This window comes from Acomys minous, assembly GCF_964271855.1.
Source record: "Acomys minous genome assembly, chromosome: 14".
Taxonomy (NCBI): domain Eukaryota; kingdom Metazoa; phylum Chordata; class Mammalia; order Rodentia; family Muridae; genus Acomys; species Acomys minous.
In genome coordinates, this window is record NC_140496.1 from 31,139,756 (window position 1) to 31,165,047 (window position 25,292).

Here is a 25,292-nt window from a genome sequence, read left to right on the forward strand (position 1 = left end):
TGGCTGTACATTTATTTAATCAGTGCAGGTTATTTACAGAACTAAATGATGAGGGTGGTTGCCGCCCCCACCCCTCGCTGGCTCTCGGGTTCTGCAGAAGTCATGTCTAGTGAGAGCTGCGGGACGCTGATCCCCGCCCACCTCCAGTGCTAGGCTATGAGAATCCACCACTGGGAGAGAGGAGGTGGCCCAGAGGATCCTGGGTGACAGAGCCAGCTGTACAGTACCATTTCCCACAGAAGCCTCCTGCTGACTCTAAACCGGAAAGAGGAAAGGAGGCCCCCTTTTACCCTTAGGACAGATTTCCCAGGCCATAGTGGATTCCTTTGGGGGGGGGTTCCACAGTCTCTGTGCGGGGTAAGCCGCTGGCCTGAGCCTCACAGTGTCGTGTGGGGACAGGGCTCTGGAAGGGAGGAAGCCCATAAGCCTGGTCTGTGACATCCTGAGCATCCATACCATCTGGCATTGTCTAGGGATCTCTGGTACCCTAGTCTGTGCACCACCTCCCAGTCCCATCTCTCCAAGAGTTGGGACAAAGACAGCAGAAGCCAGAGAGTAGGGGAGAGTGCCCAGCCTCCTGAGACCTGTGGGGGTAACGAAAGAGAATGTGGGCAGCCTAAGGAAGGAGAGGCTGGTGGTGAGCATTGGGAGGGGAGCCCTGCTGGCTCCCTTTGGTCCTTGGTGAGACAGGTCCAGGGCCCCTTCCCAGAGGAAAGAAGCTGCAGGCCCAGGGGCGAGTGGGAGCTGCTGCATGTACAGGATTGGGAGGCCTTTCAGGCTTCTGGGCTCTCAGAGGAACCAAGCCTCAAGGTAATCAGGGTGGCCCCTGGGCCCTCTGCTCCTCCTAAGGCAAATTCAGGAGGACGGAGCCCCATGGGCTGCTTCAAGGCAGACACAGCTCTTGTCATGGGAGGAGAGAGGTTCGGGCTGAGGAGACCCAGAGCTGAAGAAGCTTCCCAGCCCCCTTCCACCTTCCAGAAGTGAGACTCTGTCCCGTAGTCCCTGTATGGAGCGGTACACTCAAGAGCATCACTTGGCCCCAGTCAGGACAGCAGGGACAGATTCTGAAAGAAGGTGCCAAAGGGGTGGGGGTGGGGGGGGAAGACACCTGGGCATAAATAAAGGAGGGCAGGGGCAGGACTGACTGGGGAATGTGCGTGGCTAGGAGAGGGATCCCACTGGGCTGAGGGAGCATCTGGGAACCACGCGCCTGCCCCCTGCGGACCTGAGCACCGGATGCTTTGGGCAGTAGGTGGTCACACCCACTCCTGCAGCGAGCGCTTGCAGTAGAGCAGCATGCGGGGTGCACCCTTGCGCTGCATCTGCACCAAGGCGAAGGCCAGGCCCAGCACACAGAGCAGCAACAGCAAGGGGACCAGCACCACTGCCACGTTCACTGTCCGAACCACCTCCTCCATCTGCACCACCACGCGGCTGCCCTCGTCCTTGTCACCCAGGTCCTCTTCTTTGCTGTCGCCATCCGCCTCGGGCTCTGCACCCCCGTTGGGGTTGAAGGGTGGACGAGCCACGTCCGGCCACCGTGGTCTGGGCTCCACACGCTCCTGGCAGCCCATGAAGTCCCGCAGGATGGATTTGGGGTGGCCGGGTTCCATCCGCAGGCGCTCATTGTTGAATTTCCAGTATTTGGTGCCCTTGTAGAAGTAGGTATAGGCTAGAGGGACAGAGAGGCGAGAACGGTTTCAGGCTGGGGAGGGTTCGGCACTTGGTGGTAGAACACCTGCAGAGTATGTTAAGCGGTCCTGAGTCTCACGGATCCAAAACCAAACCAGAAAACAAACAAAACACTTGTTTTGTTTTGTTTTTTTCTCACTTGCTTGCCTGAGTCTTCTCAAGTCCGCTACGTTCTTGCGGCTTGTTGCCTTTGGGCCCCCAGCTTCCTGGCCAGGCTGACAGGATACAGAAGGGACCTGCAGCTTGCCAGGGTCACGGTGTCAAGGAACCCTGCTGTTCATCTCAGGATTGGCTTTATTCCCAACCATAAGAGCCAGAGCATGGCTGTGTGGCCTTGGGCCTTCATGGACCTGGGGCAGAACCCAGTGCTGTTCTTTGGAGTGCTCTTGGCCTTGGGCACCTTGCATGCATCCCACTGATAGACACTACCGGGAAGGGCCAGGTTTGGAGCCAGGGGCGTGTTTGGGCTTTGCTGAGCACACTGAGCTCAGAGGGGCTGTAGGGACAGAATCAGGTGATGAGGCTGGGCACTGGCAAAAGCAGCAGCAGGTCTGCCCTAAATGAGAGTCCCAGATGAAGAATCACTAGACACACAGAGACCGTGCTGGAGAATTAAAGGCGTCACAACCCCTGTCACTCAGTTACCATGGCAGATACTAGGATTCTTCTCGCAGATCCGTGAGTGCCGCCCTGAGAGAAACCTGCTTCCGACACTGAACCAGGCCCACTGCCCTGAAGTTTAGAGTTCCTGGCTTCAGCTTTGGACATGGACAGACACGGGAGGCACCTAGACAGGAGCCTCTCTCGCTGTGGGGCTGGAGGTCCACAGTAATGATGTAGGGAGGGGCAGGATGTCATGCTAGAGCGTGACACAATTAGGTCCCCCCATCCATGGCCATCACGATGCCATAGGACCTCGGACAAACCCTGAATCCGGTGTATGCAGCAGAGTATGCGGGAAGTGCTGGGTGGGTCCTCTGGGAGGGACTGGACTGGTACCTGCATCGTTGCTGAGGAAGGCCCCTTTGGGAGAGTTGGGGATCCCCTGCCAGACACTGATGGGCTTGGGGTAGCCAGGGTCTCCATGCTGTGTCTCCTCGTTGAAGCGCCAGTACCTGTGACGGGAAGTATCAGGCATTGAACTTGGAGGCCCTGCTTGGGCCTCCATCCTTTTCCCCACAGGGTCTCTCTGAGCAGGTGTGCAGATGAGGGGGCCTGGCTAGAGCTTCCTCCCTTAGGGGAAGGGGCGTAGCGAACTGCTTACCTGTCGGCTTGAAAGAAGAAGGTGTGGCCCGTGGGCTCCCACCAGATGGCTGTGTCGATGCGGTCATAGGGGATGTCTGTACCATAGCTGGTCAGTGGCTGTGGGTAGCCAGGCTCCAGATTGGCTTCTCGGAAAAGCCAGTAGCGGTTACCTGCGTGGGGAGCAGTAGGCTGGTTGAGGAGGGGCCTGGGTTGGGGAAGGATGTGGCAGAAGAAACGCTCTTCTGAATCCATAGCCCATTCATGCCATCTACCCCTATACATCCTGACACACGTGTACACACCACACACACTCAGAATGCTACTCAAACACGCATCTCTTTCTATACTCTGGAAGCCTGTGAGATACTCATTTCTCTGTGGACAAGTCAGCTGCTACCCCAAACCCCACCCACACACTATACACGGCCCTTCTGGTTCTGCATTCAGAGTTTCTGCCTGTGGGGCAGGAGAGACAGCTGATCTATCAGGGGTACTGCCACTCCCCAAGGCGTTTGCCCTACAGACAGATTGCAGAGATCCTGGCCAAGTGGGCTTGTGGATCTGTTTATTTTTTTCCCTTTTATTTTATTTTATTTTATTTATTTATTTATTTATTTATTTTGGAGACAGGATTTTTCTGTGTTATCTTGGCTGTCCTGGACTCGCCTTTGTAGGCCAGGCTGGCCTCGAACTCATAGAGATCTGCCTGCCTCTGCCTCCCGAGTGCTGGGAGTGTGTAACACCACACCTGGCATTTTTTTCTCCTTTTTAAAAGATTTATTTATTTATGAATATAATCACTCTATTTACATGTATACTGCATGACAGAAGAGAGCATTAGACCGAAGAAGGCATTAGATCCCATTTATAGATGGTTGTGAGCCACCATGTGGGTATTGAACTCATGCTGGGAATTGAACTCATGACTTCTGGACAAGCAGCCAGTGTTCTTAACCGCTGAGTCATCTCTTCAGGCCCTTTTGGGCCTGCTTTTTAAAGGGAACAGCTTCCTCTTATGGGGATTCATTCTCAGGAGAATAAGAGGCAGGGGTGGGACTCCTAAGCTGCAGGAGATGGACAGGTACACATGCAGGACCTCCAGAGTCTAGGCCTGCCCAAGCCCCCCAGGCTCTTGTCTACCTCTCCACCCACACCTTGCTGCCTCGCCTCCGGGTGTTGAGCGAACCCACAATGGAGAATGAAATGAAGGTGCAGGGCTCTCTTCTTTCCTAGAGCCCCGCAATAGGGCACAAAGGCTGCCTAGTCCCTCTCCCACTATCCTGACTTACCTTTGAAAAAGACAAAGTGCCCATCCTGGCGCTCGTAGGCAGCACTGATGTTCCCCGGCAGACCACGCCAGAAGTGGCCGATTGGCATGGGGTAGTTGTCCAGGACGCGGTTGTGCCGAACTCGCCAGAACCAGCGGCCCTGTGGAAGAGCGTGGGTATTGATGGGCAGGCGCATGCAAGGTACCTTGGCTAGGGGGTGGGAGCTGCTCCTTCCCAGGTCTGGGTTGATCTGTCAGAGAGAGGCCATGGAGGCCCTGAGGAGGCAGCCAGGCCGTAGCTGGAGAGCCAAAGCAGCTCCAAGGAGCGAGCTCTGGGCTGAGGAGCAGGAACCCGGTTGCCCTGTGACCCTCCATAAGTCCCTTTCTTTTCTTGGGTTGGTTTCTTCCTGGTCTAGGTAGGGTCTGGGTGGCACCCAGAAGCTGTTAGCAAGGAAGGAGCCAGGCAAGGCTCTGGATAGGTTTTAGGAGGCAATGGGAGGGTGAAGCAGGGCCAGGCTCTGGGTTGGCTGGAGGAGGCACTAGGAGGGTGTGGGGCCAGACCTTGAACACAAACATCTCTCCGCGGAGCACAGCCACTGTGTCGAAGTTGCCATCGCAGATGTTGGGGCCATACTGGTCAGGCCTCTCTGTGGCTCGGGGCTGGGGTGGGGGCCCTGGCTTGGGGGGCCTTTCTGGCTTCCCACCTGGATGTGGTGGCTGGGGAGGCCGAGGTGGCTGGTGGTCTGGCCGTCCTGGCCGCCGGGGCCTCACGGTGGGGAGAGGCTGGGTGGGCTGTGGCTTACCATCTGGGGAGCCTACAGAGAGGGGGTGGGGATCAAGAAGTTGAGAGAGAAGATACAGGAACCCAGCCTGAATGCCAGGTTCCCCTACACAAAACGAGTCCCGAGCCTCCCAGCAGGCCCTGACCAGAAGAGCTGGCCTTAGGGAGACCTCGTCACTGAAGATTTGCTAGGTTAAGAGTCAGGGCTGGGGGATATGACTTTCTCACGTACTCTGGTGCCTCACATTTGACCATGTCCCCTGGAGGGGGAGACCTTGTGGCACTCAGAGGAAGGACAGCAGGTTACCGAGAAGAGACTTGATACCCTATGAGCATATACAGGGGGAGGTAATCCCCCTCAGGAACAGTCATAGGGGAGGGGAATAAGGGGAAAATGGGAGGGAGGGAAGAATGGGAGGATACAAGGGATGGGATAACCATTGAGATGTAACAAGAATAAATTAATAATAAAAAAATATTAAAAAAAAAAAGTCAGGGCTGGGGAGGCAGCAGCCTCAAATCTATGGGTCCTGGGGACCTTAGAACACCCTTTGTGTAGTAGGAATATTGCCAGGGACAGGAAGTAGATAGGGTGGGTCATTTGCATCCCCTTGCCGCTCCAGCCTGGAGCCATAGCATGGGCTCTGGGCGAGTGACCAGACCTCAGTGCTCTTATCTACAGAATGGGGGCAGAGTGCCTGTCTTGCAGGGCCAACTGGTCAGCGCCTACTCACCATACAGCTGCTGGATGCCCCGAAGGTCATCCTCGGGCAGCTGGAAGTTGTCAGTGTCCATCCACTGGTAGAATGGGGCCATGATGGCGCTGGGGTTGCTCGAGTGCTCCAGCCCTAGTGCGTGGCCCAGCTCATGCACGGCCACCAGAAAGAGGCTGATTCCTGTAGTGGGGACATGCCCGGTCACTCCGGTTCATCCCAGGCCCTCTGAGCTGCCAAGGGCCCTGCTCTTGCTTCTCCCTTAGATGGGGCTGAGCTTCTCTGACAGGGGCTTCTAATTTCCCCATCTGAGAAACGGGCCCAACATTCCCTTCTTTCCCCACCTTCCCTTGGTAGGACAACAGATTGAGATTAAGTACAGGGGTCCAGAGACATAAATAGGGGGGGGACACTCTCTCCCCTGAGCCGGAAGCTACTGTGCTGGAGGGGCTGGCCAAGCTTGGGCACTGCCTGGCCTACTCCCACCCCTGGCCAGCTGTTCTCACCATTCACGTCAGTACTGGAGAAGGTCCACGGCTCATCTGCGTCGAAATGGGTGTCCCCACCCATACCAGGGCCGGGGAAATAAGCATGGGCCAGGAAGCCACCGGCACCATCAAACGGTGAGCTGTCGCCATGGAAGCCGGAGGCAAAGAGTACCATGATGTCAGCCTCCTTTCGCCTTCGCAGCCGAATGTCATCATAGGGCACCTCCTGGAAGACCAGGGGCGTGACCTGCTCCCACACATGGAAGGCCCTGCGAACCGCCTCCATGGAGTTGTACCAGCCCAGCTTCTCCGTGTAGTTCTGAATGCTGCGGGTGGGGGGGGGGGAGGAAAGAAGGGACAGGGGCCTCTGGGATTACTATCCAATGCTGCCGCCTTCCTAAGAACACATAAAGCTGCCACGTGATCCACTGTTAGATAGGAATTAGAACTTGTCAGGTCGGGCGTGGTGGCACACTCCCGTAATCCCAGCACTCGGGAGGCAGAAACAGGAGGATCTCTGTGAGTTCGAGGCCAGCCTGGTCTACACAGTGAGTCCAGGACAGCGAAGGCTACACAGAGAGACCCTGTCTCAAAAAACCCAAAAGCCCACAGTCAGGCGCTAGGCGTGGTAGTGCATGCCTGCAAGCCCACCACTTGGAGGTAGAGGCAGGAGGATTGGGAGTTCAAGGTTAGCGTCAGCTACATAGCAAGCTTGAGGGCATCCTGGGTACAACAGGAGGACTTGATCTTGTCTTAGCAAACAACTCCCCCCCTTGAACTCCAAACCTCAACCAAAAGTAAAGTACCTTAGTAAAAATACTAAGTAGATGAAAGTACAGGTGCTTTGTGACCCTGGGATGGGAGTAGCTGAGGTCTGGGAAACCGGCCAAGCCTCTGCCACTCGGCATGTCAACCCCAGGCGCAGGCGGACCCTAACTTTAGCTGTGTGATCTTGGGCATTTGACTACATAATTCCAGTTTCTTTATCTGAAAGGCAGTGAAAGGGGGAGGGAGTAGTACTTTCTTTGCTGGGTCCTTGAGAGGATGAGGTGCTATACAAAGAGATACAGCCTAGAACAGCGGGTCTCAGCCTTCCTAACGCTGTGATCCTTTAATACACTGGCCCAACCATAAAATTAGTGTTGTTACTTCATAACTGTAATTTTGCTACTGTTATGAATTACAACAAAAATACCTGATATGCCACCCCCAGAGGGGTCACGACCCGCAGGTTGAGAACCACTGGCCAATAGCCTGCATATAATGAAGCCTAAAGCCTGTGCCCTCCCTGTGGATTATATTTAGCTGCTGGTGCAGACAGAGGAGTGGGGGGGGGGGAGGGGGCTTGACTAGGTGGATCATGAATTCACTCTCTGGGATCCTGAGTGAAAGCAGGACACTTGACCCCCCACACTTGCTGACCCTCAATCATACCGATTCAAGAGCCCACCTGGCCACATGAGGCCAGTCAAGCCTGCAGCCAGCTGGGGCCAGGAAAGGACCAAGCAGGAGATGCTTGAAAGAGACCTGGCCTTCCCCGGCTTCCTAGACTGTGAACTGGGACCATCAGCACAGCTAGTGGGGACCTCTTCTGGTAGGCTTCTGCGAAAAGAAAGTCTGAGTCCCTCTAAGAGGGGCAGGGTGGCTCCCTTCAAAGCTGGACCCATACCTGAAGGTCAGGTGGTAATTGCTCCACGTCTTTCCCGTCAGCGTGTAGCGTTTCCGCCGGCGCAGGTTGGCTTTCACGCGTACCCCAAACTGATCGGGTACCCCACAGCGGGGCCGCTTCATCCATCTGGACCACAGATATCGAGGGGTCAGTATGGGTCAGGCAGTCTGTCTCCTTCCAATCCCGTCTTGCTTCCCAGTTTTCCCTCCCACGGATGTATCGGGGGTGGGAGACTCTCTGTTTGGCTTCCAGAGTAGTAAGTAAGGAGATTCCAATTTCAGAAGACTGAGCAGTGACTCAAAAACGTGCGCTCCCTCTCCCGAGTGTAATCCAAGCATGGGATGGGGGCCTTGAGGCCTCCTGTCCCAGGTATGTCAAGCTCCATGCTTCCCAATATATCTATGTGTGGGTCCTAGGGGAGCAGATCAAGGCCTAGCTAGGTTGTCCCATCCAGGACTTCTGCACCGAACTACTTTCCCATTCCCATGCCTGTAGGAGACATCATTAATCGAACATAATGCTTTTCCTGCCAAAGCTGGATTGCATCTGTCTCATCTCTGTTTTTTTATTGATCGATTTTTTTATGTCTGTGTGCCTGCATGAATTTATGTGCAATGTGTACACACAGGTATTTGTTGAGGCCCTCTCAGATCCCTTGGATCTGATCTGAGTTACAGGTGGCTGTGAGCTGCATGAGCAGCCCGTGATCTAAACTCTCCCGCCCGTCTTAGCATTCTTAACATAAGGCTTCATGCAGCCATGCTAAAACAGCAAGCGTTAGCATCAGGTCCAAATCTTTTGCCATTCCTTATCCAAGTCACTCTCCTCTGCAAACTCCAAATACCAAACAAAGGCTCCTCGGAACAGGCTGAAGGGCGGGAGGCCTACGGGGTCTGGGAGGGGTCGCATGGAGGGACTCACGCCTTTGTCTCTTCGTCAAGCACACCGGTGACAGGGATCCCATAGAAATTCTGCATCTCTGCAAGGGCAGAAGCCAGGATCTGGGCAGAACGCATGGTGGACATGTACCGGCTAGGCTGGGGCAGGTAGCCGTAGAGCCGCAGCCAGTTCTGCAAAGAAGCCAAACCAGGTTTGCTCAGTCACTGCTCACAGTTCCCAAGAGCTCCCAACTCTTCCAGGGCCTATGAACCCCTTCACCACCAAACCCCACCTCAGATCTCGGGCCTCATTCCTGCTGCCCGGCACATTCTTTCCTGGCCCCTTCAGGCTGGGACCCTTCGCTCCAGGTGGTTGCTGGAGACCCTCAAGTGTTCAGAATCTCTCTTAGGATTTTGTTTTTACACACACACACACACACACACACACACACACACACACCATGTACACGTGCATGTACGTGTGCAGGTGCCTGCAAATGCCAGAAGAGGGCACTGGAAGAACTGTAATTGTAATCATAAGCAGTTTTGAGACACTGGATGCAGGTGCTGAGGACCAAATTCTGGCCCTCTGCAAGAGCAGCAAATGCTCTTAACTGCTGAGCCATCTTTCTAGGCCCTCTTTTTTTTTTTGATGGGTGGGTGGGTGGTGGTGGTTATGGTGTGTGTTTCATGGCAGGGTTTTTCTATATAGTCTTGGCTGTCCTGGAAATTGCTTGGTAGACCAGGTTGGTCTCAAACTCAGAGATCTGCCTGCCTCTGACTCCTGAATGCTGGGATTATAGGCGTGAGCCACCACAGCCGACCCAATCCCTGCTTTTGTTTTGTTTTTTCGTGACAGGACTTTTCTGTGTAGCCTTGGCTGTCCTGGAACCTCACTCCGTAGACCAGATTGACCTCAAACTCACAGAGATCTGCCTGCCTCTGCCTCTCCCTCCTGGAGTGCTGGGATTACAGGTGTTTGCCAATGTCGCTGGCTCCATCCTGTTTTTATTTAAAATATTTTTTAGGTTGTGTGTGTGTGTGTGTGTGTGTGTGTGTGTGTGTGTGTGTGTGTGTATCCATGTTCCCATGGAATCCAGAAAAGGGTGTTAGATTTCTGGAGCTTGGTTCCTCCGCAAGAGCAGTACATGCTCATAACTGCTGAGCCACCTCTCCAGCAGCATTTTTTTAAAATTATGGCTTTTATTTATTCTAAAAAATCCTTACATTTAATTTTGACTGGCTTGATCTTATGCAGGTCATTACACCTACTGGGGAGTTGCTTTGCTCAACAGACACTCCCCATATGAAGTCACCATTTCACAACTCTCCTTCCTATCCATCAGCCCTTCTTTCTGCCCACCCTTTCCACGGCACCCCAACCTGTTAATACAGATGATTCATCAACAGCTGGACACATAGTTACATACACTTGGCATTTGGACCAGTTATGAGACTCTGCATTAAGCACTACCCACTGGGCAAAGAGGCTTCTCTGACCCACACAAACCTATGGGTTTAAATATATTTAGAAGGCAGCCCAACAGCATGACTATTTAACATGAGAACACTAGGTTCAGCCCTAGCAACTATAATTTTCTGGGTCATAAGCTCTGGCTGTCCTGGAACTTGTAGACCAGGCTGTCTTCAAACTCATATGATCAAACTCACCTCTGTCTTTTCAGTCCAGGGCTTAAAGGAGGATTTAACCATGCCTGGCTTTATTTGTGTATGTGTGGGCACGCATGCCATGGTATACATGTGGAGGTCACAGGAGATGGGTTTTCTCCTACCACATGGGTCTCAGGAAATAGTCTCAGGCCGCCAAGCAAGCACCTTTACCAGCTGAGCTATCTCATTGGTCTCTTGAGGTCTCAGCAGGTGGGAAACCCAGCAGGTCCTAAGGCCTCTAGGTTAGGGGGTGGGAGTCGGGGGGAGAGACAGGCCCAGGCAGGATGTGCCAAGAGGATGTGACAAGGGCCTAAAGCCCAGTGCCTGCTCCGCCATGAACTGTTTATTTTACTTTGAAACAGGGTCTCCAGTCAGGCTAGCCTTCAACTTGCTCTGTAACCAAGGATAACCTTGAACTCCTTATCTTCTCCCTCATGGGCCAAGATCACAGGTGTGCACTATCAGGCCCGGTTTCCTGCCGTGCTGAGGCTCACACTCAGGCCTTCAGGCATGATAGGCAACTATCCCGCCAACAGACCTCCACCTCCACCTCCTACTGCGTGCCTTGAATGTGTCCTCATAAGTTCTCTATGATACGGCATCTTAGCTAGTTACTATTGCTGTGAAGAAACAGCACTGAAGGGACCAGTATTCAGCACAGGGCGGCCCACGACCTAGTTTTTAGGACAAAGGAGATGTATTTGCCCTAAGGGACAAAGGACAGAGAATAAGAGACAAGGACAGAAGACAGAGGATGAGGGAGAAGGGGACAGGATATTTGTCCCAGAGGGACAAAGGACTGCCTCTGGATAGAGAGGAGACAGATATGGCCCATAGGAAAACGGCAGTTTAACAGGGGGAAACCCTGTGTTAGGATGAGGTGTTTAATTTTAATTGGGCGTGTTAATTAGGTGACCCAAAGGTGGCTTTTGAATGATGGACTTTAATACTTTGATAGCTGGACCTTCGTGGGCAGCCTCAGCAGGAGGAAGTGGCCAAATAAGGGAACAGACCTTGGTGGCCAGCTTTAAGAATGTAATCTAATGGCGTTTAGCAAGGCAGAGGGAATGGGGAGAGGGGCAAGGCCTGCCAGGGCCATGTTTGTCATGCTTGAGCTGGCTGAAGTCCTTTCAACCATGACTGAAGCAAGTTGGGGAGGAAAGGGTGTATTTGGCTTGAGCTTCCACATCATAGTCTATCACTGAAGGAAGTCAGGACAGGAACTCAAACAGGGCAGGAACCTGCAGGCAGGAGCTGACGCAGAGGCCATGAAGGAGTGCTGCTTCCTGCCTTGCTCAGCCTGCGTTCTTCTCTCCCCCATCATTTCCCTCTTTCTTTCTTTCTTCCTCTTCCTCCTCCTTTCCTTTTTGGTTTTTCAAGACAGGGCTTCTCTGTGTAGCCTTGGCTGTCCTGAACTCGCTCTGCAGACCAGACTGGCCTCGAACTCGCAGCGACCCACCTGCCTCTGCCTCCCAAGGGCTGGGATTAAAGGCGTGCGCCACCAGGCACTGTAGGTTCAGTTTTCTTAACCAACATGTTTTATTACGAACTTATTAACCGAGCGTACGTCCCTTATAACCTGACTAACCGAAACAATAGGATAAGAGGATTAAAGAGTAACAAAACCGTAAGGATATCAGCTCTGAGGAACGATTCTGCTGCCCTGGTTATCCTGGACTCACTTTGTAGACCAGGCTGGCCTCGAACCCAGAGAGCTACCTGCCTCTGCCTCTGCCTCTGCCTTCCCGAGTGCCGGGATTACAGGCATGCGCCACCGGCTTCCAGCCAGACCTTATGGAGATATTTTCTCAATTGAAGTTCCCTCTTTTCAGACGACACTACCTTGTGTCACGGTAGCATAAAACTAGGGTAAGGTGTGAGAGGCACAGCCTGAGGGAAAACTCTTAGGACACAAAGAGTATGTTCAGTTCCCTTCTAGAACTTGCCAGGCAAATCCCATGTATCCACCTACCCATCATCCACTCTGCCAGATGTTCTTATACACTCTGACTGTGCCAGGTAGCATTCCAGATGGGGGCTGTAGGAAGCATGGCTCTCTAGAGCTTCCAGGAGACCCTGTAGTTGGAGAGGAGGGCTCCGAGGCTCTCAAGTCCATGAATGCACCAGCAGACCTGAAGCAGCAATTCTAATGAACGATTCTGAGAAATGCCAAGAAAGATCAGCTGCCTCATGCCATCAAGGTGGTGAGGGGGTGGTACCCGGACCGAACAGGAGCAAGGAAGCAGGGAAGCAGAAGCTGCTGCCACAATGTCTCAGTTCTTTTTATTTTTTATCTTGTAAAGATTTATTTCGCTGGGCGTGGTGGCACACACCTTTAATCCCAGCACTCCAGAGGCAGAGGCAGGCGGATCGGATCACTCTGAGTTCAAGGCCAGCCTGCTCTACAAAGCGAGTCTAGGACAGCCAAGGCCACACAGAGAAACTCTGTCTTGAAAAACCAAAAAATAAAAAATACATTTATTTATTTATGTATCTGAGCACTTTGTCTTCCTGTACGTCTGCATGTCAGAAGAGGGCATCAGATCACATTATAGACCATTATGAGCCACCATGTGGTTGCTGGGAATTGAACTCAGGACCTCTAGAAGAACAACAAATGCTCTTAGCCACTGAGCCATCTCTCCAGCCCCCATGGCTCAGTTCTTTCCAAGCAATGAAACCTCCAAAGCTCCTATGAGGGGACCACTTCCCTTCTGAACAGCTTTCCTGAAGCCTTATGGGCAAGATCCAATGGGCAAGGCCATTAGGCTAACAGCAAAAGGCATGGAGCTGATGTATTGGGGGGTGGGGGAAGGGATGGCGACAGATGAGAGCACTTCTGTATCACCTATTTACATAAGGTAAAAATATCTCCAGTGCAAGCAATCAGAGACATGGAGGGCTGATTAGCCTGTCTGCAGAGCTGTAAGGGGCATGCTGGGGACAGAGGCTCAGGAGCAAGCCCCTGCACAGGGAGGGGAGGGTGGCGGCCTGTTTGCAGCAAAGTGCTCCAGAGATCTGCAGAGATCTGGCAGAAGAGGTACTTTACCCCAGAGCCAGCTGAGGGGGTGGGGCTGCCAGACAGACAGGTCCCAAGGGAGCCTGGTGGCCCTCCTTCACATAGTTAAAAGCCATTAAGCCCCCAGGAAGCAGCGTTTCCATCTCCCTATCAGCCAGTGCCTCGCAGCCACTGCTGGGGGTGAAGGTGGCTGGTGTGATACCCCCCTTGGCCAGGGAGTGGTGAAAAGAACTGCAGCCTCCCAGGATGAGCTTAAAGCTGATGTCTGGGCTGCCTCTGGCAAACACGTGTTCAGGGTGGCTGAACACCAAGTGTCTGTCCACAAATCTGCCAAGCGGCAGCAGCCACCGCCTTGGAGCTTCTTACCTTCCCAGTGTTGGGAGTAAGTGCTCCGTCGCCACAGCACAGTACTGGCTATAGCGCGGTGTTCTACAGGCTGGCCACTCCGGTGTGAGGACAGCTCAGGCGCGGGTGCACAAGGCAGCCACTACTGCCTGAGAATGACAGTGACAGGCAACTCAGGCCCCTGAGCCCCAGGTAACTAAGGTTCTGCTTCAGGACAACTGGTGGGAACGGTACCCAAGGTCCCAAAGTGAGAGAAGGCTCTATTCAGCCTCTTCCTATCGATGCTGTCTGTCCCTTGTACATGGTGGCTCCTATTCCCCTATCTAGAGGTTCACAGGTAAACCGAGCAGATGAAGCTGCGCTTCTCTGATGGGGAAACTGAGGCATGGAAGTCAGTACTGGGCATAACAAAGGCAGGATCCTAACCCGGAGCTTGCTACCCTGTCCATGAGGGCCACCGTTGAATGACAGATAGGCGGGCTCTGAAGAGGCCACTGGGCCATGAGGCCTCTCCCATCTTTAGGCCAGAGTGTGATTGTGGGGTGTTCCTGAGCCCTAGAGTCATGGCTGTCCTGGCCATTGCTTTGAGCTTCAGCCTCCATCCTGTAAGTATTTACTGATACTGCAGGTAAAGTGGCTGACTCCAAGCAGGAAGACAAGAGACAGTAAGTCATAAGGGAAATTCCTGATCCTCAAGAGACTGTAAACACAAAATCTGAGTAGCCCGGGGCATGGGCCTGGGGAGGGGGGGGCACATGCCTTAGATCCCATGCAAGCAGGTAGATCTTTGTGAGTTCGAGGCCAGTCTGGTCTACGAAGTAAGTCCAGGACAGCCAAGGCTACCAAGAAACCCTGTCTTGAAAAACCAAAAACAAAACTAAACCAAACAGAAAGAAAAAACCCCAAACCAACAACAACAACCACCAAACAAACAAACAAACAAAAAACCCAAGAACCTCCTGTGAGCCATTTAATGCTTACAGCCACCTCCTGAAAGATAAACATCTATCTGTGCGCATTGTCCTGGGAGCAAAGTTCAAAGGCAGCCTGCTGACTATTATTCAGAGTCACACAGCTGATCTGGGATAGACCCGGGCAGGCGTGGGAGGTTTCTGTGGTGTTCCCACTCCTTTAGCCTAGTATGCTGGGCTCTGGCCCTTCCCAGGAACTGCACAGCACTGAGGCAGGGCACCTAATCCTTCCCACACCCAAGATCTCTGGCTGGGTCTGGGCACTGAGCCAGGCTGCCCTCCTCCAGGCCTGCTGAAGCAATAAGGAGAGGCACCAGCCTGCAGGGAGGGCTTATCTGAGAAGGAGGCCCCAAATCCCAGACCCCAGACCGATGCTGTGCCTATTGGAGAGGGGGCAGGCCGGGACCGGGCCAGTACCATTACTGTACCGAGAGTCCACGCCTAGGGGTTTACACTAGGGGTTTGACCAGTAGCAGAGCAGCCCTTCCTCCAAGGGCCTTATCAGGCTCCAAGTGATAAGAACAATCTCAATGGTTCTGTTCTGTCTCTCACCTCAACTCCCTCGGTAATCTGAGTAGCCAGCCCCAAGCACGTTCTGCCCAGCCAGGAACAAAGGGAAGCTTGTCAGGATCATCAAAGATGGATTAGTCCCCCAGACCTTCCAAGATCTTTTTTTTTTTTTTTTTTTTTTTTTTTTTTTTTTGGTTTTTCTGAGACGGACCTTCCAAGATCTTACGAGGTTTCTTTCCCCTGTCCCATACTCTGCCTCTGAGGATTCTTGGGGACAAACCAGAGCCCTGCTCTGTTGGCCACACCAGAAGGAACAGGTGCTGAACAGTTCTGGGACGGAGGCCCTGCAAGAGACAGGGCTTGCTCTGTACTAGCAAGATGCATCGTGGCTCTGGGGAGTGGTGGACGGCAGGGAGGAGGCAGGGTAAGGTTTCCAAAGCCACCAAGCCCAGCTACCCTACAGGAGGCAGGGTCCTCCTATGACCTACCTGAGGCAGGGTCACAGATTCATCTTGCAGGCACTCTTGCAGTGACAGGGTGCTCAGAGCTGCCCTAGGCAGCTTTTTCCATCTGTGATTCTTAGAGTAAGGACTCTAAGAAAGCTACCCAAAGGCTGTGTAGACACTAGCCCAGGCCTGGTTGCTCGTCCATATTAAAGGCCTGTGAGAAACTCACTGTGGCTAAAACAAGTCCGAACCTTAGCGTCTGTCCCTATAAAATGGGGTCAGGCTGGCGGGCAGTGGTGGCGCACGCCTTTAATCCCAGCACTCGGGAGGCAGAGGCAGGCGGATCTCCGTGAGTTCAAGGCCAGCCTGGTCTACAAAGTGAGTCCAGGACAGTCAAGGCCACACAGAGAAACCCTGTCTCGAAAAACCAAAAACCAAAACCAAACAAACAAAAAAAATTGGGGTCAGGCCGAACAGGGATAAGAGCTTGAATGACCAGACACGAGACTAGAAAAGGAAGAGAGAGCTAACTGGGCATGGTGATGCACATCTTCCATCACAGAATTTGGGAAGCAGAGGCAAGGCGATCTCTGTGAGTTCGAAGCCAGCCTGGTCTACATAGTAAATTCCAGGCTAGCCAGGGCTACATAGAGAGACCCTGTCACAACCAAACAAGGAACTGACTAGGCTATCTAATTCTTGTTGCCTGATACGCCCAAGGGTAGCATGGCCTGTTTAAACAGTTCTAGGACAAGTAGGTTTCGGGAACCCAATCTACTTCTCACTGTGAACTTGGGATCCTTCTGCCTCAGTTTTCCAAATCCTGGGATTATAAGCATATACATTCATACCTAGACCATCATGAGTCTTAAAAAAGAAAGAAGGAAAGAAAAGGATTTGTCCAGGTTTCTGTCATGTGAACATGAGTTTGGGTGTTCCTGGAGGCCAGACACCTTAGTGGTAGTTGTAAGTTGCCTGACGTGGATGCTAGGAACCAAAAATCTGGGTGCTCTGCAGTATACACTCTCACATTTGAGCCATCATCTGTCTCTCTAGGCCCAGAATTTCCCTGCCCCCAGCACCAGCATATGATGTCATCACCTGCCGCTGCTAGGTGTGGGCCCCGCATCAGGGCCCCACCCACTCTCCCTGCCCCTTGCTTTCTCTGTCTTTTCCCCCTCTCTCTCTGCCCTCACGGCTCTGTCCCTGTCTGTCTGACCGCCTGTCCACATATTCAAGCATCCTCTACTCCTCTTCCAGGCCCTAATTCCTCTCCTCTTCCTCTCTGCCCAGGGCATATATGTTGCAGCATGGCCTTTATCAAATATTATAACACCCAGTATCGGGGATTGATTGATTACACAGCTAGAACATTCTAGGCAAGCACTCTACCTCAGAGCTCTATCCCAGACTGTTTTTTACCTTTTATTTTATTTTGTTGTTTTAGTTTTTCAAGACAGGGTTTTCTCTGGGTAGCCTTGGCTGTCCTGGACTTGTTTTGCAGACCAGGCGGGTCTCAAACTCACAAACAACAACAACAATAATAGTAGTAGTAATAATAAAACAGTGTCTCGTGAAGTTGCCTAAGCTGGCCTTGACCAGGCAGCCCTGAAATTTGGAATCCTCCTGCCTCAGCCTCCCAAAGGATCTGAGATTACAGGCCAGGACCACCAATCCTCTAGTCCACTATGTATTTTAAAGAAAGCTGTGGGCGATGGTGATTCTGGGGAACTTCCTAGGCAGGGAAGCAGGAAGGAGGCAACCGCCCAAGCCTCCCCCATAAGCCTTAACCTGAAGGAAAAACAAAGGGGTCCTTTGGCCTGTGGGCGGGCAGGGGCGGGGCAGAGCGGAAGGGGCCTTTGTTTGTCAGGAGTTTTCAACATTGGCTACAGACCAGGCTTTGAGTATCACCTGGACCTTCCCTCCTCAGTGATGGAATAGGGGAGCTTTGGCAGAACCCCTGAAAAGACCCTCCCATCGTGTTCAGTCTCAGCAAGCTCCTACTAAGCAGAAGGTGGAAACCTTGCAACTTGACCTTTAACCCATATTGAGGCTCCACGAAAGAAGGTTCTGGGTTCAAAGTCTAGTTCTGCAGTCCCTACCTATGTAACTTGAGGTACTTTCTCCCACCTAGAGGGAATAGTTTCCTTCTCCGTATGCAAAGAGTTAAAAGGAAGAAGAAATGTGAAAATGCTTCTAGAATGTTCCTAGACAGAATTCATATAATGAAAATACCAAAATAACGCCTGAAGCTCTTGGGCTGGCTGTGCACAGTATTCAGTATTGCCTATAAACAGAATAAATCTCCCCATAGCTCCATCAAGCAAGTACCACAGCTATTACTATTTTACAGGCAGGAAAACTATAGTTCTGACTTGTTTAACAACTTGCCAACCACGAATGCCACTTGCTTCTCAGCCATTTTTTTTTTCCTTTCAGCCATTCATTTTACCAAGGGCGGTGATGCTAAGTGCTAGACATGGAGCTAGGGCCCTCATGTCTCCATGGTGGTCCCCAGGTCTGTAAGCCAGCCTTAGAGAGCTGATCCAGAACTTGCTCTCCAGGCTGCATAGCTTGGGGGCTCAGCTGTCCCAGGCTATGGAACACGGGACATCTCCAAAGCCAGCTGCTGGTGGCTGTTACTTGGCTCCTCATCTGCCTATCCCAACTCCTCCTGACAAGAGAGGAGGGCAAGCCAGGTCTTCTATTTATCTCTTCCTGTCTCATTAAGGGGTACAGGGTTCGGTGCCCCTTGTGTCCCTTGGCAGACCTATGACTGCTAACACACTTGCCTATGGTATGGCTGTACATTTTGGTACTTTTTTCAGAGGGCGATTGCTAGTCTCTCGGTAATCTCAGAACACATACCCTTTGGGGAGCAGTGCTCAGATGCCCACTTTTCAAGCCCTCGGGGGGCAGGGGGGCTCTTGCAACTAGAAGGTGGTTAATGTGCTCAGGCCTGGGAACGCTCAGCTAGCCCCAGGGTCTGACTCTCCCAGGACCCTCTTTGCAAGGAAGAGGTGTCCAAGCAGAGTGTCCCCAGCCCCTCTTTGCTTCTGCTGACTCAGAACATTGTACCCAAGTAGAACTGGACACGGGGTTCTGTTCCTGCCTCAGTGTCCACCTAAGTCTTGGGGTGAGACTGAGGATGCAGCTTTTGAGCCCTCAGGCAGAAGCCAAATTCCCAGCAGGGTAACAATGCCAAGGAGTACCTGGATCCAGCCACAAAAGGACAGCCAGAGCTAAATGCCTTTTGCACACCTACAGCATGCCGTTCCGAACTGGCACGGGTGGCTTAGATGGCAAGTTACTGACGGGGCTTTTGGAGAAAATCTTTAGGGTAGAGGGAATGGACATGTGAGGTTTCCTGCCCACATCCAGGGGTGTCTTTTAGAGGTCTTCCTCCTTGGGGTGGGACAATACGAAGTGAGTGTATCCAGGGGTCACAGTGGGCGGCAGGCCAGACCCACATGCTGTCCCAATGAAGCCACACAAGGATGTCAATGATGGGTGGACCAAGGGACATCCCCAAACACAGTGAGATGTTAAAGGATGATACTAAAGACGGTCCACATCCAGTCCTCAGCTGTGCCTACCGCATCCCAACACCTCCCCCGCATCTTGAGAACGTTTGAAGACCTGGTCTCTTAGTCATCCCTGCTAGGAGCCCAACATGAAACCCCTTTCCCTTTAGAGAAGACATGGGGCCTGTGCAGTTTCTGTTTCATGGCTGAGAAGGAATTATTAATATGAGGGAACTTACAATGACCATCTTTGGTATACAAGAGGAGACAGGCACACAGACAGAGACTCCAGTCAGATCCAAAGAACAAAAGAAAAGAACTCTAAGGCCAGGCGGTGGTGGCGCATGCCTTTTGTTAGGGTTCTGCTTCAGCCTGCCTACCTGTGATGTCATTGCCTACCTGCCGCGGGGTGTGTGTGGCCCCGCCCAGGGCTATATAAAAAGACAGTCCTACCTCAAACCTCCCTCTCCCCTCCTCTCGTTCCTCCCTCCCATCCCCCCCTCTCTGGGGTACCACTCCCCCCTTTCCTTCCCCCCCATGCTCATTTAATAAACTCCTCTATAACATAATATCTGCTGCCTGGTATCTTATTATTTTCTTTTTAATCCTAAAACCTTTAATCCCAGCACTTGGGAGGCAGAGGCAGGCAGACCTCTCTGAGTTTGAGCACGGCCAGGGGTACACAGAGAAATATCAATTAAAAAAAAAAAAATACAAGAAAAGAACCCAGCCTCCTTTTGCTCATCCTCGGCCGTGGTTGGGTGAGGGCAGGAAGACTTGTGACGCTATTCAGGGAAGGTGGGAGTTGGTGGCCCCACAACCATGAACTCTGGCGGCCTGAGTCACTTCCACGGGATAGGCTGACAATGCGAAGTTGCGGGAAGGAGCTGGAGGAAGAGTTCCTCTAGTAAAAAGCAAAGGCACTCGGGTTGCTAGGTACTGCTAGACAGGACCCTGATGGAGTGGCCAGCGGCGGGCAGGTCATCCAGGTGGGGTCCCAGAGCAGTGCCTGTCCATGGAGAGAAAAATGGGAGAGGCCAGGGCAGAGCAGCTCAGGAGAACTTTGCCAAGGAAGGAAGGCTACTGGGTGCTGGCTGTAGGTGTGTGGCAGCTTCTAGCACAGGCCAGTTTCTAGTGAATTCCTGTGGCTGCCACCTGGGATGTTGAGAAGAGGTGGGCGCTGGCCTTGGCTCAGTTACCAAGGTACTCATAGTCATGAGCTGACCAGAGGTCTGGGGCTGTGGACTCCCTTAGGTGAGAACCAGAGCCTCTCTCAAAGGAAAGGGGATCTGGACACTGGAAAATTATGGCTTTCCATGTCCGCCCTAGCTGCTGAATAATGACACGGAGACCTACGAACTTTATTAAAAGCTTTAAGCACTATAGCTGGGCAGATACTGAGCTATTCTAACCTGACTATGCTGGCCTGGCCTACTTCCCAGTCACATGGCCAGTTACCTGCCATTTTTTTTTTTTTTTTTTTTTTTTTTTTTTTTTTAGGTTTTCTGAGACAGGCTTTCTCTGTGTAACAGTCCTAGCTGTCCTAGACTCGTTTTGTAGACCAGGCTGGCCTTGAACTCAAGAGATCCACCTGCCTCTGCCTCCTGAGTGCTGGGATTAAAGGTGTGCGCCACCACAACCAGCTTGTTACCTGCCATCTTGGTCTCAATCTGGCCTCCTCTTCTTCACTCACGTTCTCATGGGAACTCCTATCTCTCCCTGGCCCCCACCTGAGACACCCCCCCTCACCCCCTCACTGGGAGCAGAAGTCCCCACCCCATCCTCTCCTGCCCAGCTATTGGCTGTTCAGCTCTTTATTTGACCAATCAGTAGGTGGTAGAGAACAATGTTTACAACACACCAAGACAGGAGATACTTCATAATAATGACAATGGCCAAGTCCGGACTAACCAGATCTCTGGGTACAGAAATCAGCATTTGAATACACAGTGCACAAAAAAACCATCCCCCCCCCCCCAACAGGACACTACCTAAGGCTGGCCACCAAGGCCTAGGGGACTCTTTGGGCCCAAATAGCCAGTCCTGAGGGGTCTCGCAGGATAGCCTGCATGCCAAAAAGCCAACTCTAGGGGCTAAGACATCTGTCCTTCCACCCACTGTGGATTCCAACACGCGACATTTCAGAGTCCTTTCCAGCCACATCTTATGCACAGCCAAAATTGTGTTTCCAAAGTCAATCCTAGCCAAGACCACCATGGTTCTCTTATGTGGGGGTGGTGGACCGTAGGCACACTCAGCTGTGCTTCCTCACTTGGAGGAGGCTCCCCAAATCTCAGGTCCCAGCATCCAGTTCCTGGCCATGCAGGAGGTCCTTTCACAATGCACAACCATCAAACTCCAGCTTGGTCTATATAACCACAAACTCTCTAAGGGGAATCTGTGACTTAAAATTCGTTGGCATCTTCTCCAGTGGCAGTACCTTGGTCACTGGCAAGCAATCCCTGTAAGCCTCTGCCTCTAGTCCTTGTGAATTGAGTTGGGGCCCCCAACTTGTTCCCTGCAACTCTCTGACCTGATGAAGGAAGAGGGCAAAGCCAGTGGAGGACTGGCTTAAAGTGTAACTGGTCCCCCCAACTTTTTATTAAAATAGGGTGGGGAGGAAGCAGACCTCCATTGGAAAAATCTCTCAGGAAGACTACAAAAGCGAGTAAGCCTTTGGGGCTGGGATGGCCTTATGGGCTGCCTGCAAATACCAACAGTGCTCGATCAGGCCATCACTCCAGGCAACCCAAGGACACCGAAGCCCCAAGCCTAGAAGGAAGATACAGCTTCTGGCTCTTCGTCTCTCCAGATTCCATACCTAGTCTCCCTTTCTCCCAAGGCTGGAAAGTATGAGTAAAAGTTCGAAGGTACCCTGGGGTGACTGAGCAAGCACTGGGGATACACTGGAGGGGGAGGTACCGGTTGGGACTCTGTGCAGTGAGACAGGCGCCTGGTCACTCGCTGGACCAATCCAGAGAGCGGCCAGCATATGGACGTCAGCCCAGCTTCCAGAGAAAAGAGGCGTGGAGTCTACCCTGTTTCACCCAGGCCTGGGCGTAGAGGCGCTGGTAAGAAAAGTGAGATAGGGTCTGTCCTTCAGACCCCACCCTGGCGTGAGAATGCTTCAGCACATGAAAGTCACCAAAGAAAATCGGTCATCTGCATGGGAGATTCACACCCATCCCCCAACCATCCTGGCCCGCCGGGCAACGCACATCACCCAAAGGAGCGTCAGCCAGAGCGCGAGCGCTGGGGGGCTCTTACTCCGCCTGAGCTCTCACTCACTACCCGCAGCACCCCACCCCTTCACACTCTCAAAGCCCACTGTGCGCGGATCCGGCTCTCGAGGAATCCGCACCGGCGAAAAGACCGGAGGCGAGGTCTAGGGGCTGAGGAAGCGGCTGCAGGGACTCAAGCTAGGGTAGGTCACTGTCCCGAGCGGCTTCAAGATGCAGAGCGGCTGCGAGCCTTGTGCTCTCAGGGCTTTGGGAAGAGGCGCGCTGCAGAGCTCCAGCCAGGGAGTGGCAGCGTGCCAGTCCTGCTTTTCTGTCCATGCTCTCCAGTCCCGATCGGCCTTCAACCCCAAGGCCCGGTGCGTCTCCCCAACATGCAGACCCCCGCTGCGGGCGTGGTTCGCACCATGCCCTCCCCCACCCGGTTCTTACCTCAGCGGCGTACACTTCGGCGTCCTCAGACGCTGCACCGCGGCCCAGGCAGTCCAGAAGCACCAGTAGTAGCAGCGGGAGCAGCCAAGCTCGGCTGCTGAGGCAACTGCCTATGCAGCTTGGCCGTCCGAGCGCGCTCCGGTCGCTGCTGCCCATGCTCTTCGGCAGCCAGCCGGGTCCCGAGAGCTGCCCGCGGCGCTGGCTCGCTAGCCGGCGCCGGGTCCTCGCGCGCGGCTGGGAAACTTGCGACGCTCCCTGGCTCTCGGCCCCGCGGGCTCCTGGCTGACCTCGGGCTCCCGGTGCCTGCCGGAGACGCTCAGGTCCCCTCTGCAAATTCCCAAACCCCAGGAGAAACGGGCAGGGCAGGTCGGGGCACGCGGGAACTCGCCCGCGGGAGAAGGGGACCGGCCGAGCTGCACGCCGCAGAGTCTCGCAGCTTCGGCGCGGTGCGCCCTGGCCCCGGCCCCCGGGAGCAAGCACAACTCCAGAGCCTTTGTCTGGCTTAGCGCTCCGGCCGCCCGGTCCCGCGGCGCCCCCTGCGCGCCCTGCTCTCTCTGTCCATGCCCAGGTCCCCCGCGCTGCCCAGAGCGCGCGCCTCCCGCCGGTGACTCCACTTGCCGCCGCGCCCAACCGGGCCTGGATTCCCAGGCAGTCCCGGGAGGAGCGCCCGGAACCCTCCCGAGAGACCGACGAGCCCGCCAGCCAGCTAGCCAGCGCCCCGCGTCCCCGGCGAGTTTGGCTCCGCAGTTCTACTCCCAGAGCGCGGCGCCCGCCGCTCTTAAAGGGCCAGTGTGCTCCCTGTGCGCAAAGCCAGGCGGAGGCTAGGGGCGGTACCTAACCCGAGGCTTTTCTGTAGCAGGTGTCCGCTGGGTTGCCCCCGGGCAGGTGGGTGAACCGTCTCATCTTTCCTGATGGCAGCAAACCTCCCCTAACCTGCTTAGCTCCCATCTCTGCTTCTGGGGAGCAGGGGTGACCCCATCACTCGTACCTAAAGTGAAGAAGGGAGCAAGGAAGGCGTGGTCTCCATTCGAGGGTTGCGTGTAGATTACTGCAGCTACCAGGTGGGAGGCGATAAGGACTTGCATATCAAAGTGGGCCGGAAAAGAACCTGAGGTCCTGTTTTAAACTTTAAAACATGACAATAAGACTCCGTAACAAAGTAGGAGGAGCAAGTAAGAGTGCACTGCGGGTAAAGGCAGTGGTCACCATCAAGTTTGTCATGTGTGGCGACAAGACTTCGATCCCCACTTGGTGGACCGATAGAACCCGCGCCACTGTGGTGACACACTCACACGCACAAATGTTACTTTAAAAACTAGCCCCAGAGTGTCTAAGGAGGCTCTAAAGTAGATTTACTGAAGTCGAGAAGTCTGGGCTTAGGACGCCTCCGGGAGCGCAACCTAGAATGCAGGTTTACAAAGCGCGGGAGTCTGCATCTGCATTCCCTTTACCGGGTGGGTGTGAGCAAATTTACTCGATTTTTCGGAGTCTCCAAATTGGGGCGTGGGCGCTGGCTCCTAGTGTACACACATTTCGTTTCCAAGCAAAGCCCGTTCTGCTTGGTCTCTGTTTTGTTCTATTTAGGCTGTCGAGGAGGCCCATCCGGACGCTGGCTGGAAGGGCAAACCTTCGAGTGAAGCCTGGGCTTAGGCTTTAGCTTTTACTCCAGTGTGGACGCTAAGGGGGTTGAAGGTTGACAGAAACCTCACTCAGCCCTAGGTCAGCCCTAGTGTAGTGTGAACTGGGATGCCACTGGAGGACTACGGGAGCCAAGGCAGAGGGCAGCATACTTTCTCACCTCACCCACAGGCCAGGGAAGTGGGAGTTTATCTTACCTGAGGTGGGTCTTTCCTAGAGTAGGCTCTCAGGGTACACTCCCCACACCCCCCTCCCCCGTGTGCCCCTCACATCTCTTAGAAATAGGAAACCTGGCAAAGACCTTAGATATGGCTGATTTGGGCAGGATGTTGGTGGATGCCTTTAATCCCAGGACTCAGGAGGCAGAGGCAGGCGAATCTCTGTAAATTCAAGGTCAGCCTGATCTACAGATCGAGTTCCAGGAAAGCCAGGCCTACACAGAGAAACACTGTCTTAAAAAAAAAAAAAAAAAGAGTGGGGTTTGGAGAAAAGGTCCCTTTCCTCTAGTGGACTTCCCTGTGGGGTCCCTACCTGGGAAACCAGTTTCTGAATTCTCTAATTTGAAATTTGATTTTGAGAAATGTCCAGTGTCTGGTGCACAACAGCCTCTTGTTCGGGTGTACTGCAATCATTTGCAAAATTTATCTCCAACCATTTTTTAAAAGCTAAGTTTATGGGGTTACCTAATAATAAATAAAATCTCAGGTAGGTGGGCACGGTTTCTTTTTCGTAGGCCAGGCTGGCCTGGTCACAGAGTCAAATGCTAC

General features: G+C 53.3%; 1 protein-coding gene across 1 annotated transcript; it reads right to left on the reverse strand.

Moving 5' to 3' along the window:
- Positions 1-23,951, reverse strand: MMP15 (matrix metallopeptidase 15). Its single transcript, XM_084756182.1, has 10 exons — positions 22,888-23,951; positions 8,777-8,925; positions 7,856-7,981; positions 6,205-6,512; positions 5,720-5,881; positions 4,766-5,019; positions 4,227-4,365; positions 2,957-3,107; positions 2,692-2,807; positions 1-1,672 (listed from the first exon to the last, which is right to left on the reverse strand). The coding sequence occupies exons 1-10, from the start codon at positions 23,041-23,043 to the stop codon at positions 1,257-1,259; spliced, it is 1,977 nt and encodes a 658-aa protein (XP_084612308.1). The 5' UTR covers positions 23,044-23,951; the 3' UTR covers positions 1-1,256.
- Between the last annotated feature and the right edge of the window lie 1,341 nt (positions 23,952-25,292).